The sequence below is a fragment of the Kwoniella bestiolae genome, chromosome 1 (genome assembly GCF_000512585.2).
Source record: "Kwoniella bestiolae CBS 10118 chromosome 1, complete sequence".
Taxonomy (NCBI): domain Eukaryota; kingdom Fungi; phylum Basidiomycota; class Tremellomycetes; order Tremellales; family Cryptococcaceae; genus Kwoniella; species Kwoniella bestiolae.
The window spans coordinates 895026-911642 of record NC_089241.1 but is presented as its reverse complement, the minus strand read 5'-3'; the positions used below and the strand labels follow the sequence as shown (position 1 = coordinate 911642).

The following is a 16617-nucleotide window of genomic DNA, read 5'->3' as shown; positions in this document are numbered from 1 at the left end:
TCATGCTTGATGACTAAGAGAACACAGACCAGGAATAATGCGATGTATGGCGTAATATCTATCGTCTTCAATACGTTGCAGCGGATGCAAAAGTGGAGGCCAAAGGAAGGGGGAACAGATCCGGAGATCGCCGCTTAGTGATCCTCTTGGTGCGGAGATCGCTTCAACTCCGCTGTACTCCCGGATGATTTCTGAAATTTCATAAATGCAAGGTCATTTCCATCCATCCAAATTTCAAAATTTATTATTGCCTCTGCTCTCTTTCATCTATCTTGAAGAGGTCTCATCATCGACAATTTGACCACGACATCATGTCAGAAGGCTCGAAGATGGAAGTCGATCCGATACCTGACTCAATGACGGATCAGGTCAGTCCTCATACTGCCCCCGCAAGAGCCTCTCCCCTCAATCTCGACCTCCAACATCAACTCTCCCTTTTTCTCGGTGATCTTGGTTACAGCCCCTCATCTCCTCCTCCCATATCGGTACCACGCATCATCTTCGACTACGCCTTCAGCTCAACGTCTAGATCCTCTGTCGCCGATATCTTAGATGCATTATCTCTCATCTGCGCTTTTGAAGGAGTGTCCAGCTTCGTCACATCAAGATTTCAGCCTATCCTTATCGATCTATTGGCACGTTGGTTGGAAGACTCCTCGTTCCATGATGTACAGTTGCTTGAGAATAGACTTGCTGTGCTATCATCTCTCGCAGATACAAGTCCTGAACTATGGAGGTGAGCTGATCGTCGCTGCTGCGAGAAACCGAATGCTGATCCATCCTATTCATAATAGCTTGATCTACACCTTCATCCTCAAATCTCCTTTCCGTTCATCTCCTATATCGACAATACCACTCGCAGACTTGCAAACCACTCCCATTGAACGACTTCATTCCCTCTTGCTCTCCCAATTGAGGCTACTCACCGCCGACCCACGCATAGCGGCTCGCAATGATTGGCCTCTAGTTCCTCTTCATGCATTGCGGATGGAGCACCCAGATCGTGGTGTTCGGCTCTTGGCAATTCAGATATTAGCCATACAAAGAGGATGGAGCGAGGAAAAGCGTATAGATATGGAGAAGCAATGGGTAGGAGAGGTGGGTAAGGTGGAAGCGGGCGTCAATGTAAGCAAAATAGAGAAGTTGCCTGGTGGAGGCTATGAGGTTCGCAAGCTTGTGCTGGATGGGTGGATGCTCCCAATCTTAGAAGCTCAGCGTATCCAAAGTGGTAGGTACAATTCTTCGGTTGTTCTGAGCTCTTTATTAATGGCTGGAGTAGCTCGACAATCGCAACCGGACCATACCTTTGCTCACACCCCTGTCATCGCCTCTTCTGATCTTTCCCGTCATGTCACGCTCATCGCAGATACGTTATTATTCTGCGCTTCACCGTTCACAACCTCGCCTTCACCCAATTTACATGTCCGAACTCTTCCAACAGACACGGCATTACAAGCTTTATGCCCTCTGATACAGCGTGGGCTTCCAGTCCTCCTCACATCACCTCCTTCTTCAGGCAAAACACACGTATTGCATCATCTCTCCTCAATGCTATTTCCCTCTCATTCGCCCACCAACCGAATCTTGACCATTCCTCTTGCCGATACATCCATTGATGTGAAGAGTTTGATCGGTACCTACGTCTCTTCGCCTACCAAACCTGGTACTTTTGAATGGATGGAAGGTGCTTTGGCTAAAGCGATTAGAGCAGGAAGATGGGTGGTTTTTGAGGACGTAGATCGTGGCAGTACGGAAATGCTGGTCACCCTCACTGGTATTGCACGAAGTCTCAAGGCCGGGAGACCGGGAAGAAGAGCGAGATTGGCCATCCCGGGCAGGGAAGACATAGAAGCTGGAGACGGTTTCGCCTTGTTCGTCACTCGAACTATTCGGACAGGTTACGCAGTTCCCACTTTCTTTGGTCACCACGTCTTCAACGAGGTTCAACTTGACTCACCATCCGATGAGGACATCCTTGCAATTCTATCCGCTCGATTCCCACGTCTCCCCAAGACTCTTCTCACCACCCTTGTCAATATCTGGCATCATCTCCGACCATTCGACAAGCTGTCTGGTCAAGTCAAAGCTAGAGATATCGGTTTAAGGGATTTGGAGAAGTGGTGTGCTAGAGTTGAACGGAGTCTACCTTTTTCTGCTTCTGCGGCTTCAATGGAACACTCAGGCGCCACGTTACTGTCCAACCCTATCCTTCAAGACGAAATCTTCCTAGAAGCTATCGATATATTTGTTGCTTCTTTAGATAGTAAAGGTTTCTCGTTACAGAAACGAGCTCAGATGCTGGACGTGATCTCAGAAGGATTGAATATGGATACGGATAGAGTGACCGCGCTCGAGGGCAGGAAACCTAACTTCGAGGTCAGCCCAGGTTCCAAGCAACTTTACATTGGTCGGACTGTGATGGATACCGCGGGGTCATCTCGTCGAGAATTGGCCACCTCATCACGACTTTTCGCCCTCACCAAACCATCTCTCGTATTACTAGAACGGATTGCAGTCTCCCTTACCCTTGGCGAGCCAACCCTGCTTGTCGGTGAGACAGGTACCGGTAAAACCACCGCTGTTCAGCATAGCGCATCGATCGTCAAGAAGCCACTCACTGTCCTCAACTTATCAATGCAGACGGAAAGTAGCGACTTACTCGGTGGCTTCAAGCCTATAGATGCTTCGATCTCGGCGCGGAATCTGCATGTACGCTGGCAAAAACTGTTCTGCGAGACGTTCAGTATGGGAAAATCACAGAACGGTGCCTACGTAGAAGCTGCTTCAAAGGCTTTAGCTGGCGGGAAATGGGGTCGATGTGCGGATCTTTGGTCCTCTTCCGCCAGAAGAGCCATCGACAAGCTGGGTAAAGGTGAAAGTGAAACTATGACCCCGATCGAAGGTGCACCACCAAAGCGTAGAAAGATTACCAAAGCGACCAAAGTAGCTGTTCAATGGCAGTCTCTTCTTGTTGATATATCCGACTTCGATCTACATCATGTCAAAATGAACAGCAAACTCGTCTTCTCGTTTGTAGAAGGACCCCTCGTCAAGGCGATGAAATCAGGAGAGTGGATCCTACTCGATGAAGTCAACCTTGCCTCGCAGGAAACCCTCGAAGCGATATCTACAATCTTGGAAGGACCAACCGCGTCGCTAGTGCTAACTGAAAGAGGAGATGTGGAACCCATCGTGCGACACCCTCAGTTCCGACTTTTCGCCTGTATGAACCCTGCTACCGATGTGGGAAAGAAAGATCTCCCACCTAATCTTCGAGCTAGGTTCACCGAACTCTATGTACCTCCCCCGGACGATGATCGGGAAGCGCTCATCGCCATTGTATCACAGTACCTTGGAGATTCTGCTGCTGGGGACAGAAGTGTAATTCTGGATGTCGTCGAACTCTATACTACCCTCAAAAGATTATCTTCTGCCAAAGAGATTGTCGATGGGTCCAACGCAGCGCCTCATTACAGTATGAGAACTCTTGCTCGAGCTCTGACTTTTGCTGTCCAAAGCGCCCCACTTTTTGGACTCCGACGAGGAATTTGGGAAGGATACCTCATGGCTTTCACCATGTCACTCGATGTACCCAGCGCCAAGATAGCTCATGAGGCTGGCGAGAAGTATATCTTGAATCCCATGAAGAATGCCAGAGCTGTTCTCGCTCAGATACCTTCGCTCCCCGCTTCAATGGACCCCGACGATTTTATACGGTTTGGCCCTTTCTGGCTTCAACGTGGTCCACTACCTCCTGCACCTGAATCAAGGTATATCATCACACCTTCAGTCCAAGCCAAATTATCGGATCTTGCTCGTGTCATCCTCACCAAACGATACCCTGTGCTCATTCAAGGTCCCACATCCGCTGGTAAGACTAGTGCAGTCGAATTCCTAGCACGACAGACCGGTCATCGATTCGTCCGGATCAACAATCACGAACACACTGACATCCAAGAATACCTTGGTACCTATGTTACAGATCCTCACAGCGGTAACCTCGTTTTTCAGGAAGGTCTTTTGGTCACTGCCGTTAAACAAGGTCACTGGATAGTGCTCGATGAGTTGAATTTGGCGCCTACCGATGTTTTAGAAGCGTTGAACCGTCTTTTGGATGATAATCGAGAATTGGTAATACCGGAAACGCAAGAAGTGATAAAACCTCATCCCAACTTCATCTTATTCGCCACTCAGAATCCTCCTGGTTTGTATGCTGGAAGAAAAGTCTTGTCTCGAGCTTTCAGAAATCGATTTCTCGAAGTCCACTTTGATGACGTACCTAAAGATGAATTGGAGACTATTCTTTGTCAGCGATGTCAGATCGCTCCTTCATACGCCAAAAAGATTGTCCAGGTATTTGAGGAGCTCCGTCATCGTCGTCAAGCTTCCCGAGTATTTGAGTCGAAGAGCTCATTTGCTACCCTTCGAGATCTGTTCAGGTGGGCCGAACGAGGTGCGGTGGGATATCAACAACTTGCTGAAGACGGTTATATGCTTCTGGCCGAGAGAGCTCGTCAAGATGACGATAAAGTGGTTATCAAGCAAGTGATCGAGGAAATCATGAAAGTCACCATCATGGAAGACATGTATTCACTTTTCGACAAGTCTAGCACAGTCCTCACGAGAATGCCCGCTACGATCCTTCCTCCTACTAAGATGGTTTGGACCAAAGCTATGCAGAGGCTATTCGCGCTTGTCGCTGCGGCTTTGGCTCATAACGAGCCTGTCCTATTGGTAGGAGAGACTGGCTGCGGTAAAACCTCCGTATGCGAGGTTATAGCTCAGATGTTCAATCAACAATTAGTAGGGGTCAACTGTCATCAGAATATGGAGACCGCCGATTTGTTGGGAAGTCAGCGACCAGTCCGAAATAGATTGGAAAGGAGATCGCGAATCATCAATGCTCTCAGTCAATATTCTACCTTCCCTGGCTCTATCACCGATGACGACCTCATGTCTATCTGTGAAGACCTTTCACATAGAACCGATATCGATCAACAAGTCATACAGCAGTGCAAAAGGGAGATCAAGCAATTATCAGCGCTTTTCGAATGGTCCGATGGTCCTCTTGTCCACGCTATGACAAGTGGTGATCTCCTTTTACTGGACGAAGTGTCTTTGGCCGATGATTCAGTTCTTGAAAGACTCAACTCTGTTCTGGAACCTGGAAGAACCCTTGTGCTGGCGGAGAAGGGAGGATCAGATATCGATGATGCCACTATTGTTGCCAATGAAAGATTCCATGTAGTAGCTACTATGAACCCCGGAGGAGATTTCGGAAAGAAGGAACTTTCACCTGCGCTCAGAAATCGATTCACCGAGATCTGGGTTCCAGCATTGAATGATAGGAATGATATGTTGCAGATCATTGGTCAATCGTGGAAAAAGGAGGAATTGGAAGCATGTGGACCTTATATCCTGGACTTCTTTTTATGGTTTGGAGATAAGTTGAGTGATTTATCAGGATTGGGTTTGCGTGACATTTTGGTGAGTCGAGATCTTGCATCTGGTCCTGGAAAGTAGCTGATCAGATCACGTAGGCTTGGGTCAGCTTCACCAACGACATGTTCTCTAAAGGATTGAATGAAGCGCAATCATTCGTGAGTTACCCATCTCAGCTCAAGAGCATTTCGTGCTAATCTTTCGATAGCACCACGGTGGTCAAATGGTCTTGATCGATGGTCTCGAATCACTACCTCAAATCGCCGGAATGTCCACGGTGTCAATCGCTTCTCTACGTAATGAATGTTTGACCCAACTCGACCGATTCGCTTCCAGCCTTCCAGGTGGTTCCGCACTTCACGCAATATCCGATCTTGCTGTGAAGCTGACACCAAACTCTGTATCCATCGGTAATTTCGCTATCCCTCGAGGTCCCATCATATCCGAAACATCCATGTTTAGATTCGAAGCGCCGACTACCGCTCTCAACGCTATGCGAACGCTTCGCGGTTGTCAACTGCCTAAAGCTATACTTCTTGAAGGTAGTCCCGGGGTTGGGAAGACCAGTCTGGTTTCGGCTCTAGCAGCTGTAGCTGGACATCGACTTCAGCGAATCAACCTTTCCGATCAGACTGATTTGATCGACCTGTTTGGTTCCGATCTTCCAGTCGAGGGTGGCCAGCCTGGTGAATTCCAATGGCGAGATGCAGCTTTCCTGGACGCCATGCAGAAAGGAGATTGGGTTTTACTAGATGAAATGAACTTAGCTTCTCAGACTGTCCTCGAAGGGTTGAACGCTGTATTAGATCATAGAGGTACTGTCTTTATACCAGAACTAGGTAAATCTTTCGATCGACATCCCGATTTTAGAATCTTCGCGGCTCAGAACCCTTTGCAACAAGGTGGTGGCAGAAAAGGTCTTCCGAAATCATTCTTGAATCGTTTCACCAAGGTGTACCTCCAAGAACATACTTCCGAAGATCTGATGATCATCTGCAGAGATCTCCACCCGATGCCCACGGATGTCATCGAGAAGATGATCCGGTTCAACGAAGAAATGCGGGAACAGACGATGATATACCGCACGATCGGAAGGGAAGGTAGTCCTTGGGAATTCAATTTGCGAGATTTGTTTAGATGGTTCACACTACTCGCTTCTCCTAACGGACTCGAGAGGGCCAATCATCCAGCCGAATACTTCTGGATGGTGTATAGGCAGCGATTTAGAAATGAAAAGGATCGTGAAGCGGTAACTCAGATTTTCGAGCGGATTTTTGATATCAGGATTGATCCATCTCGACCTACCCCTTACGTTACACCCTCGTTTTTGCAAGTCGGTCATTCCCTTATCAGAAGAGGCGGGAAATCCACCATCGATGTCCCACTCCGACATCACCATTTGGATATTGCGCAATCAGTCCTGAAGGGTATCGAACTAGGCTGGCTCATAATCCTTGCTGGAGATTGTGGTATCGGCAAAAGAACTTTGGTACGAGGACTTGCCGAAGGTGCCGGAAGAGAACTTGGCGAATTTGCTATGCACCCTGGAGTAGATACCTCGGAGATGCTGGGTAGTTTCGAGCAACAAGATGTCGGTCGATTGTTAGATGCGGTCTTTCATGAGGTCGCCCAATTACTCGAGGTCATTTCCGACACTCACCCTTCTCTTGCCACCAGAACACTGGAGCTCAAATCAGCAAGACAAAGATGTGCCAACAATTCTGACATCGATGCCATTCCGGCCTTCATCAGCGCATGCGAAGAAACGATCTCTCAACTCGCCTCTCACATCGACATCACAGCTGCTCGTCAAGCTTTGGACAACCTGGTGAAAGTTGGACCGAATGCAATCGGTTTTGCATGGGTTGATGGACAGCTCATTCACGCTATCAAGAATGGTGGATGGTTCCTCATCTCAGAAGCAAACCTGTGTAGCGCATCCGTGCTTGATCGTCTCAACAGTCTGTGCGAATCGAATGGTGTGCTTGTCCTAAGCGAGAAAGGTTCATCAACTGGCAGTCCCGAAGTCCTCAAGCCTCATAAAGACTTTAGATTGTTTATGACTTATGATCCAAGACACGGGGAATTATCTAGAGCAATGAGAAACAGAGGTGTGGAGCTATTTGTGGCTAGACCTGAAGTAGAAACTGCTTCAAGCATTCAACCTTCATCACTGGCGGATCATTCACTTCTTCAGGCATCTTCTGTACTGTCTAGTCACGACCCAGATCACCAAAATGTCGCAAGTGGTGCCGTGGCCTCAGTCGTCGCGAACAACGTATCAACACAAAGTCAACACATCGTGCCATACCTTGCGCGCCTTGGCAGTACGGTTTCTGACGAGGAGCAATCAAGCTACCGCACAGCAGCTCAGGTCCTCACGGGTCAGGTAGATGCTTTACATGATCAGTCAATTCGGGCTACGACAAGGCAAAGGATCCAGTCCGAGTTCAATTCTTCATTGGTAAGCCTACCACCCTCATCTGATCTATGAACCCCGCTGACCTATATCCAGCCGATCGACGTAACTTTCAATGCCAACATCCATGCTGAGCACAGAGGAACAGTGTTCTACCTACTCCAAGCTATTCTTCGTAATGAGGTGCGACAAACCGGAATTCAAGCTTGGCTTTCAGATTCTGCCAATAGTAAAAGCATTCTCGCCTTGTCTGCTCTTTCTGCTCGACGAGGTCCTTCGAGAAGTAAAGCTCAAGCTGGAAATGACATATACCCATTCTCAAGCTACTGCAGGGAAGTAATAAGGAAACAGCTACCCGTACTGATTGGAGCTGAAGATCACAATCTCAATGAGGTAAGTTCTGATCCTTGGGCTATATATCGTAACTTGTTCGCTCACAGTCTTGTTTCCAGGCTCATTTCGAACGTCTGGAGAAGGCTTTCGTGTACCTGTTGCTCATGGAAGAACACGCCAAAAGTACCACCTTCAATTACTCTTCTACCAGACTTCTTGCAAGCTGGCTAGACGAAGAACTTCAGGCTTTACCCTTCTTCGGTTCTATCTTAGAGAGATTGCAGGGTTTAGTCAAGGCAGTGCAATTAACCTCTGGACTGGGTCAGACTCAAGTTTGGATGCTATTTAGAGACATCATTGGGGATGGCGCCAGTCAAAATGACATTTCTCGGCTGGTTGAAAAGGCGAACGGTCTTCAGGATACCCGTGAGCTGCATTCAGTTCATTTACATCTGAGCGATACTAATACTTGCAATAGAGCTTCGTCGATCCGTTCTGCAAGCACTTGCAAGTATGGTAGATGTGGCTCCCTCAGCAGACTCAATCGCCGAACTTGAGAATCTGATCGATGGGTCCCAAGCTGTCAATCCAAATGAGCAGGTCGTATTGTCAGGGTGGACTAATTGGACGGTATTGAGTACTGTAGAATTGGCAGCTCTCCAAAAGGTGAGTAGACCATTTCAGCGACTCAATATGTGCATCCGACTGACTCACACTTCGACAGGATTCCGCAAATGCCATGAATGTATTACTACAAGATCAGAACTTAGCAATCGACACTCTTTTGCCCCTGCAAAGATCCCTCGGTCCTGCCCAGACTCACGCTGTCACATTCCAAGCTGTATCAAACTTTTTACAGAGGATGTGGGATCATTCGAATCCCAACGACGAGGTACGTATCGCATCGATGTACTGTGCGTACCAGCTGCTTACGTTTTGCTGTAGCAATTGGATGGACCAGCCGACCTTTTCAAACCCGTTCGATTAGCTTCAGCTTTACGTTTCAGGTAAGTCCAATGACCTCTATGTGGTTCTGTGCTGAACTCCTTTCGTTCTAGCAACACCGAAGTTGTGAAACTGTCGGAAATCCCTCAACAAGACGACGCTTTGCGATTCTCCATTGAGACTCTGTTATGGAGAACTCGAGTTACTGAAGATCGAAGATCGAATGTTTTATCTATGGCATTGAACTCTATTCTCATGGTGAGCGATTAGTGTCTTCTTTCCAGATGACTCCTAGCTAACGAAGAGAGCAGATCTGTTCGGCTTTCGGTATTCATTACGTCGTTGATGAGGATCCAGTCCAAGCTTTCAGTCGGATCAACCGGATCATGGCTGAAAACACTGCTGATTCGAGCCTGAGCCATCTGCGGGATAACCTTTTCAACCGAATTATGCCGGTGCTAAATGCTATTAGCGGACAACCTCAAGATCTGAGGTCTATCGGATACCTCTGGTTGGCGGTATCTCGATTCCTCATCGATCTGTATGTCACCAATATTCCTATTGACCCTGGAGTTAGAAGAAGCTTGTTAGGAGAAGTTTTGGACAGCCGCTTAGAACTTGCTGAAGAGGAGTTAGCTGCTGCTGAGCACGGGGAAAGAGTTCTTAAAGGGATCGCCGACTCTGCTCGTATCAAAGCTATATATCAGAGGATCAATGATTTGAAGCAAGATCAAGATTCTCTTGGACCTTCACTCGAACGACCCTCCGATGCCGCCCGACTTTCCTACTTATTCAACGAGGCACACTCATTCTTAGATGATCCTTATAGTGAAATTCGTACCAATGAGCTTGTTAATGCTCTCAACAACGGCCATCCTCAAGGCTTTGCCAGAGAAAACGATTTCCAACTAGCATCTTCAGCCTTTATTCAACGTCTCTCGACTAATTACCACGACATGTCGGATCTTGTGCAACCCATTATAACCGCTGTCCTCCTTGGCAAATTTGCCATGCGTACTTTCGCTAGAGATGCCGAGCTTCGAACCGCAAAGCCTCTCTCTACGATATCCAACGCTGTGTCATTCCCTCTAGCAGCCGGTATACGGCAGATTCATCGATCAGCGGACGCACCTGTCGACATCTCCAGCGGTATCTCCACACAACTACTTGCCGCTTGTGCCCACTCTCATCTCCTGGAGACCAAGCAACAGAGATTCGCTCATCTGCCCGGCCTTTTCCTTCAACTGGATCATCTATATCATACCTGGAGCAACATCCGACTTCGGGAGCAGCAAGAGGCTCAAGCATCGGAAAGTCTGTATCGAGTACGGAAGACTGAGATCGAGGTTTTATCGGACCAGGAACAAGAGGAAAAAGAATTTGTTGAGCTGTTCCCTCAATATGTAGATGCTGGCGCGGAGGACGCTCTCCCTGCGAAGGTAGCTGATGTGGACAACAAGAAGGAAGATAAACGATTCTCAGATGATCAAGTCGCTTCATTCCATCAACTTGTCCTTGAGATATTTGGACAGAACCTAACGACTCCCAGCAATCTTCTGAAAGATATGATTGACACCACTTTACATCATACCTTCGATCCCTCTGCATACGATGAGAAGCTTGATGATACCAGTATCGCTTATCAACTTGCTCTTCTCCATCGAAGGCAAGTCGAAGTCAAGACTTCGCCTATTCAACCTAATTTCTATCTTTCACCGAATGAACCGGAAGTCCGGAAAGCGCACAGCATTCTGGTGCGATTGGTAAAACGACTAGACCATCTCATCGCTGAATGGCCCGAGCAAATGGTACCTCAACATATCAAGGATCGATGCGAGCGTATCTTGCTACTCAGTAGTCGAAGTCCTGTCGCTCAAGTTCTTTCAGCGATGGAACAGCTTCTCATCCATACCGAAGATTGGGAGGCTTACGCAAATCGAGACAACTCGTTAGGCAGCTTCCGAGATGAGATATCACACCTCATCATCGACTGGCGAAGACTTGAGCTTGCTTCCTGGATGCGCTTGCTAGATGATCAAGCTGCTCAGTACATCTCGCTAGATAACGAGTGGACCATGAGGTTGTATGGGGCGCTCATTCACGGCGCTGTTAGTGCCACGGATATAGGCAAGCATATAGAAGAAGTCTTACCTATGATATCCACCTACATCAACTCGAGCACTTTCGGTACCTTCTCGGCAAGACTACAACTCCTTTCAGCATTCCAACATATGGCCAGCGATCTTTCCGCTCAAATTAGTGGACTCAAATCGGTTGCTATTTTGCTACACAACATCCTTGCCAATGCTCGACTACTCGAACCTAGATTAGTGGATTCCTTGCACAGTCAACGATCGGCGATCGATAAAGCTATCAAGGACTTTGTCAAACTAGCGAGCTGGAAGGATGTCAATGTGTTCGCGCTCAAAGCCAGTGCTCAGAAATCCCATAAACATCTTCACAGGAGTATCAGGAAGTTCCGAGATCTACTTCGACAACCCGTTTTACCCATCCTTGGCGAGCTTACTGGTATCGTCTCGCAAGAAGCAGCAGTAACCTCTGAAGCTTTCAGCTCGGACATCTTCATCTTCGAAATGACTCCTTTATCTTCGAATGCGATCCAGGCTAGAAAACAAGCGGACCACCCTGTTCCCGACATCCTAATGCGACCAGACGAGACCTTGAATCGATTCACACAGATTCATACTCGTGCTAGATCATCTCTCAACGGTCCTGGTGCTTCCCATATGGACGACATGGCAGTAGATATCATAGAGACTGCTGCTGCCTTAGCCAAGGCTACGCCCACTTCGCTCACCAAAGAAAACACCAAGATCGTCAACAATCTTGCTAGTAGGAAGAGAAAGGCATTCGCAGATCTGCTCAAATCTCTACGAGCCGTTGGATTTTCTAACGCAGTTAGAGCTGATCAGCTTGCTCGTCAGCAATCTACCATATGGCTAGCCAATCGACCGCCGGTCCCCACCGAAGTGTTACCAGAAGCTTTCGATCTAGTCAGTGTCAAGAAAGTCGAGTCGTATCACCACCGAATGGATGTCCTCATGTCTGCTCTGAGAGCGGCATTCAATGGCCACAACGACGATATCGCTTCTCAAGACTTGGAGAGAGGTATTGGTTTCACAGAATCAGTCTATGCGACTGCGCTTACGGAAAGAGATAGGTAAGTCCACTTCGTCCAATCTGCGGCGAGACTTGCATGCTGACTTCACGGCAGGGCCGTAAATGAGCTTCATTCGATTGGACAGTTGTCCTCAATCATCTCTCGTCTACGACAATGTGCTGAATCGCAATCTATCGCTGGCGGACAAGCTCTGTCGAATGCTCTTACCGAAGCTGAGCTGTCAGCATCGCAAATCCACAGTTCACTCCGCGAGGTAGAGGAGGGTATCAGGCAGTTGCGAGAGCTTCAAGGTGTACATGTCAATTCTAGTGACATGACTACCATTCACGAGCTTCGACAAGATGCCTCTCTGCTTGTACAAGTTTTGTCATCCGCCTTGAACTCGTCGAGAGAGTGCAACTCATTGATCTTCACTCAAGGTGAGCCGTCCCATCAAAACAAACTGTGTGGTCGCTAATTATGATAACCATCATTGCAGCTGAAAGGTCTTTGCTTGAGACTTTTGGACGCATCCGAGCCAAACTGATCGATTCCTTCACTGCTCAAGCTATCGCTTCCCCTGATCTACGACACCTTTTGAACCCCGTTGTCGAGGTTGTTAGAGCTATGAGAGATTTCGTTGCTCCTCAAGTTCAATCCGAGTTATCCACTGGGACTTGGAAAAAGAGTGACGCGCTCATACAGGCTCTGCTTGTGGTCACGCAACAAATGAAGGCACCTTCCCTACCTGAAGTCAAGGAAGATGAAACTCCGCATATACCTTCTGAGCTGAAGGAACAACGAAGCTTTTCAGCGTCTCTTCGTGTGACCGAGGTTATCCAACGAGTTTCTACCTTCATCGGCGACCTGGTAGATGATCGCTACGCCTCGACGTCCGCTCCTGATTGTCTAGCAAGACTTCTTCCTTTCCTCGAAACTTTCGCCGAATCATACGCTCAAGCAGTCAATGCTCACATCCAAACTGTCAAATCAGCTTACAAACTATCCTACGTGGTAGGACGATTGATGTTGGATCTAGCTCAAAAAGGATTCTGCAAGCCCCAAGAACAATCGGAAGATGATGATGCGGGAGGTGACGGGGAGATGGTCGAAGGATCGGGTATGGGTGCTGGAACAGGTGACAAGAATGTCTCCAATGAGATCAAAGAGGAATCTCAAGTTGAAGGTTTACAAGGTGAAGAAGAGGAGGAAGAGCAAGATCAACAGAAAGGTGAAGATGACAACGATGACGCGTTCAGTATGGATGAAGACTTCGATGGTAAATTAGATGATGGTAAAGAGAAGGACGAAGAGGGTAGTGGTGATGAGGAAGAAGAGGAGGAAGATCATGATGAACATGTTGGTGATGTTGATCCGTTAGATCCAGGAGCGGTCGATGAGAAGTTCTGGGGCGATGAGCAGAAGGAAGAGCAGAAAGAAGGTGGATCAGATGAGTTGATGGATCAGAAGACGCAGGAGCAAGAAGGCGAATCCGAGATGGCTGCAAAGGAGAAAGAAGGGACTGAGATCAAAGAAAAGAAAGAGGAGAAGGAACAACCTGAAGAAGGTAAAGAGGGGGAACAAGCACCGGAGGGTAAACAGGAAGAGAAGAAAGGTGGTGAAGATGGTGAGGAGCTGGATGAGGAGACGATGGAGGAGCAAGGTGGTGAAGATGATCAAGGGGAAGACGAAAAACCGTCAGCCCAGGAACAAGATCAAGTAGTCATGCCCGAAGGAGACAAACTCGACTTACCAGAAGATCTGGACTTTGATGATGAAGAGGGTGATGAGAAGGAAGGTGGGGATGATATCGATGAGGATATGAAGATGTCGGCTGATGGGGAGGAAGAGGATCACCAAGATGCGGATCATGGATCGGATATCGACATGGGTAATGAGGACGAAGGGGAAGCTGTTGAGGAGGCCCCTCCTGCGACTGGTGTTGGTGAGGACGAGACTGAAGAGGAAGCTCAGAAGGAACAGAACGTAGATGTCTCCGCTTCCAATGATATGACACAGGAGTCGGAGCTTGGCCAGGGCGTCAGTGGAGGGATTGAAGGTGAATCGAAGGAAGATAAGGAGAAGGAGGAGAAGGAAAATGGGGAGAAAGAGGAATTGGATGCCGATGCTCAAGGTCAGGATGGGTGAGTTGATTGAAATTTGCACCTGTAGTCTCATTCGACTGAACTGACATTTCCCTCATGCAGAACTGCTCCACAACCACAACAGCAATCTGGTCCATCCAATGATCAACAAGTGAACGACGGTCCTGTCGATTCTTCCGGTGCCCCTCTCCCTGCTCAAGATCAAGCTCAACCCCAATCATCTCGAAGTCTCGGTGATATCCTCAAAGACATCCGAAGGAGGATGGACGAAATTCTCCCCCAACAAGAAAGAGAGAACCAGCCTCAACCCACAGATGATCAACAGGCGCCTGAGCAGGCACCCGGTCAAGTGGAGTACATCAAGGAGGATGAAGCGAAGGAAGACGATATGCAAGCTTTGGGTCGAGCGGGTGAGGAGGAAAGACAGAAATTGGAAGATCTTAATATCATCGACCAAGAGGAGGGCGAAGCTGAAAGAAACCCTGGTATGGAGGATGATGTTGAGGAGGAAGAACCTGAACTTGACAATGGAGAATTCCAGGAGAGGGAGTTGACTCATCGATCTGCTGCTCCTACGGACGAGGACAGACAACGAGAAGAGAAAGCTTTGACTCAAGCTGATATCGGTGCTGGGCCTAAGGGACAGGGTGCGGATGATGAGATGGATGTCGATTTCGATTCTTTGGATGAAGATGGCTTGGATCACAAGGATATCAAACCTGATTTGGATGATGAGGAAGAACCTGAACTCAACATCATCGATCCTTCAGCTATCGCCAACGATGCTTCGTACAATGCGGAAGAGTTATGGAGGAAATACGCCTCGATGACTAGTGATCTCTCTTACGCCCTTTGCGAACAATTACGATTGATCTTAGAACCCACCTTGGCAACCCGACTTCAAGGTGATTTCCGTACTGGTAAACGACTCAACATGCGTAAGATTATACCCTACATCGCCAGTGAATATACCAAGGACAAGATCTGGTTAAGACGTACCAAACCTTCCAAGAGGGAATACCAAGTATTACTCTCCCTTGACGATTCCAAGTCAATGTTCGAGTCCTCATCTATCGATCTGGCGTATCAGACTTTGGCGTTGGTCTCGCAATCGATGAACAAGTTGGAAGTGGGCCAAATATCCATTGCGAAATTCGGTGAATCGATCGATATACTTCATCCCTTCAAGGATGGGAGCTTCACCGACATGGATGGTCAGAAGATTATCGAGAATTTCAAATTCAACCAGAACAAGACGGACGTCGTAAAGCTTCTCGAAAGGTCTTTGGGGTACTTGGCTGAATCGAGATCGTCTGGTCTGGGAGGGGGAGGAGCGGACCTATGGCAATTGCAGATAATCATTTCGGATGGGATCTGCCAAGATCATCAGAAATTGAGGAAGTTGTTGAGAAAAGCTATAGAAGAGAGAGTGATGATTGTGTTTATCATCATTGATTCACTGAACCAACAAACCCAATCTCAACCTCAATCCACCTCTGCTACCTCAGCAAAATCGAAGACTAGTATATTGTCGATGCAGACTGTAGAGTACAAGATGGAGAATGGAGAGATGAAGCTGGATATGAAGAGGTATCTTGATACGTTCCCTTTCGAGTTTTATGTGGTCCTTAGAGATGTCGAGGCGTTACCTGGGGTGTTGGCTGATACGCTTAGACAGTGGATGACGAGGGTTAGTCAGTCTCAGGAGTAGTAGTAATAATATTATTCGGTTTTTTACATTATATACGGATAAAATATACCCTTCATAGTTCTTATCGGTTTCAGTTTGGTTCTTTAGATTTGGATCATTGATTGTATGTACAGTAACTTTAGTAGATTTAAATATATGCATGGTTTTGGTATTCATAGAATATTGGTTTGCTGATTTGATCACAAGTCACGTCAGCTCATCTCCTAGTGTGTGGATGTGATTGCGCCCTGTTGAGCAGTTGAAAATTGACGAGTAAGTGCTGTTGTTGAGCGAAGTTTGATGCCCACCACTTACCTGCAGTTCGAACGTCATTTCGAATATTCATGTTCATTCTTTCGTTCTTTCTCTTTCATTTCTCGACCATGTCTTTTCTTTATTACCAAATCATACATCTCATTTCTTCAATTACCCCAACGGATGGACATTTACACAAGTGAGTCATTAATCCCTCTGCTTCCTCCCATTCCTATACCCCTTTCAATCCCACAAGAGTTGAAAACCTAGAAGCAGCTGACGAGATCATCTTGCCATTTGTTCCCCA

General features: G+C 47.5%; 1 protein-coding gene across 1 annotated transcript; it reads left to right on the top strand.

Moving 5' to 3' along the window:
- Nucleotides 1–311: 311 nt before the first annotated feature.
- I302_100339 (uncharacterized protein) lies at nt 312–16076 on the top strand (the record flags this gene model as incomplete). The annotated part of the gene is made up of 15 exons (XM_065869064.1): nt 312–736; nt 795–1228; nt 1280–5487; nt 5541–5600; nt 5651–7906; nt 7958–8254; nt 8314–8620; nt 8673–8860; nt 8919–9086; nt 9140–9201; nt 9253–9397; nt 9451–12320; nt 12375–12700; nt 12760–14404; nt 14468–16076. 15 exons carry the CDS (start codon nt 312–314, stop codon nt 16074–16076), a joined length of 15000 nt encoding a protein of 4999 aa, XP_065725136.1.
- Between the last annotated feature and the right edge of the window lie 541 nt (nt 16077–16617).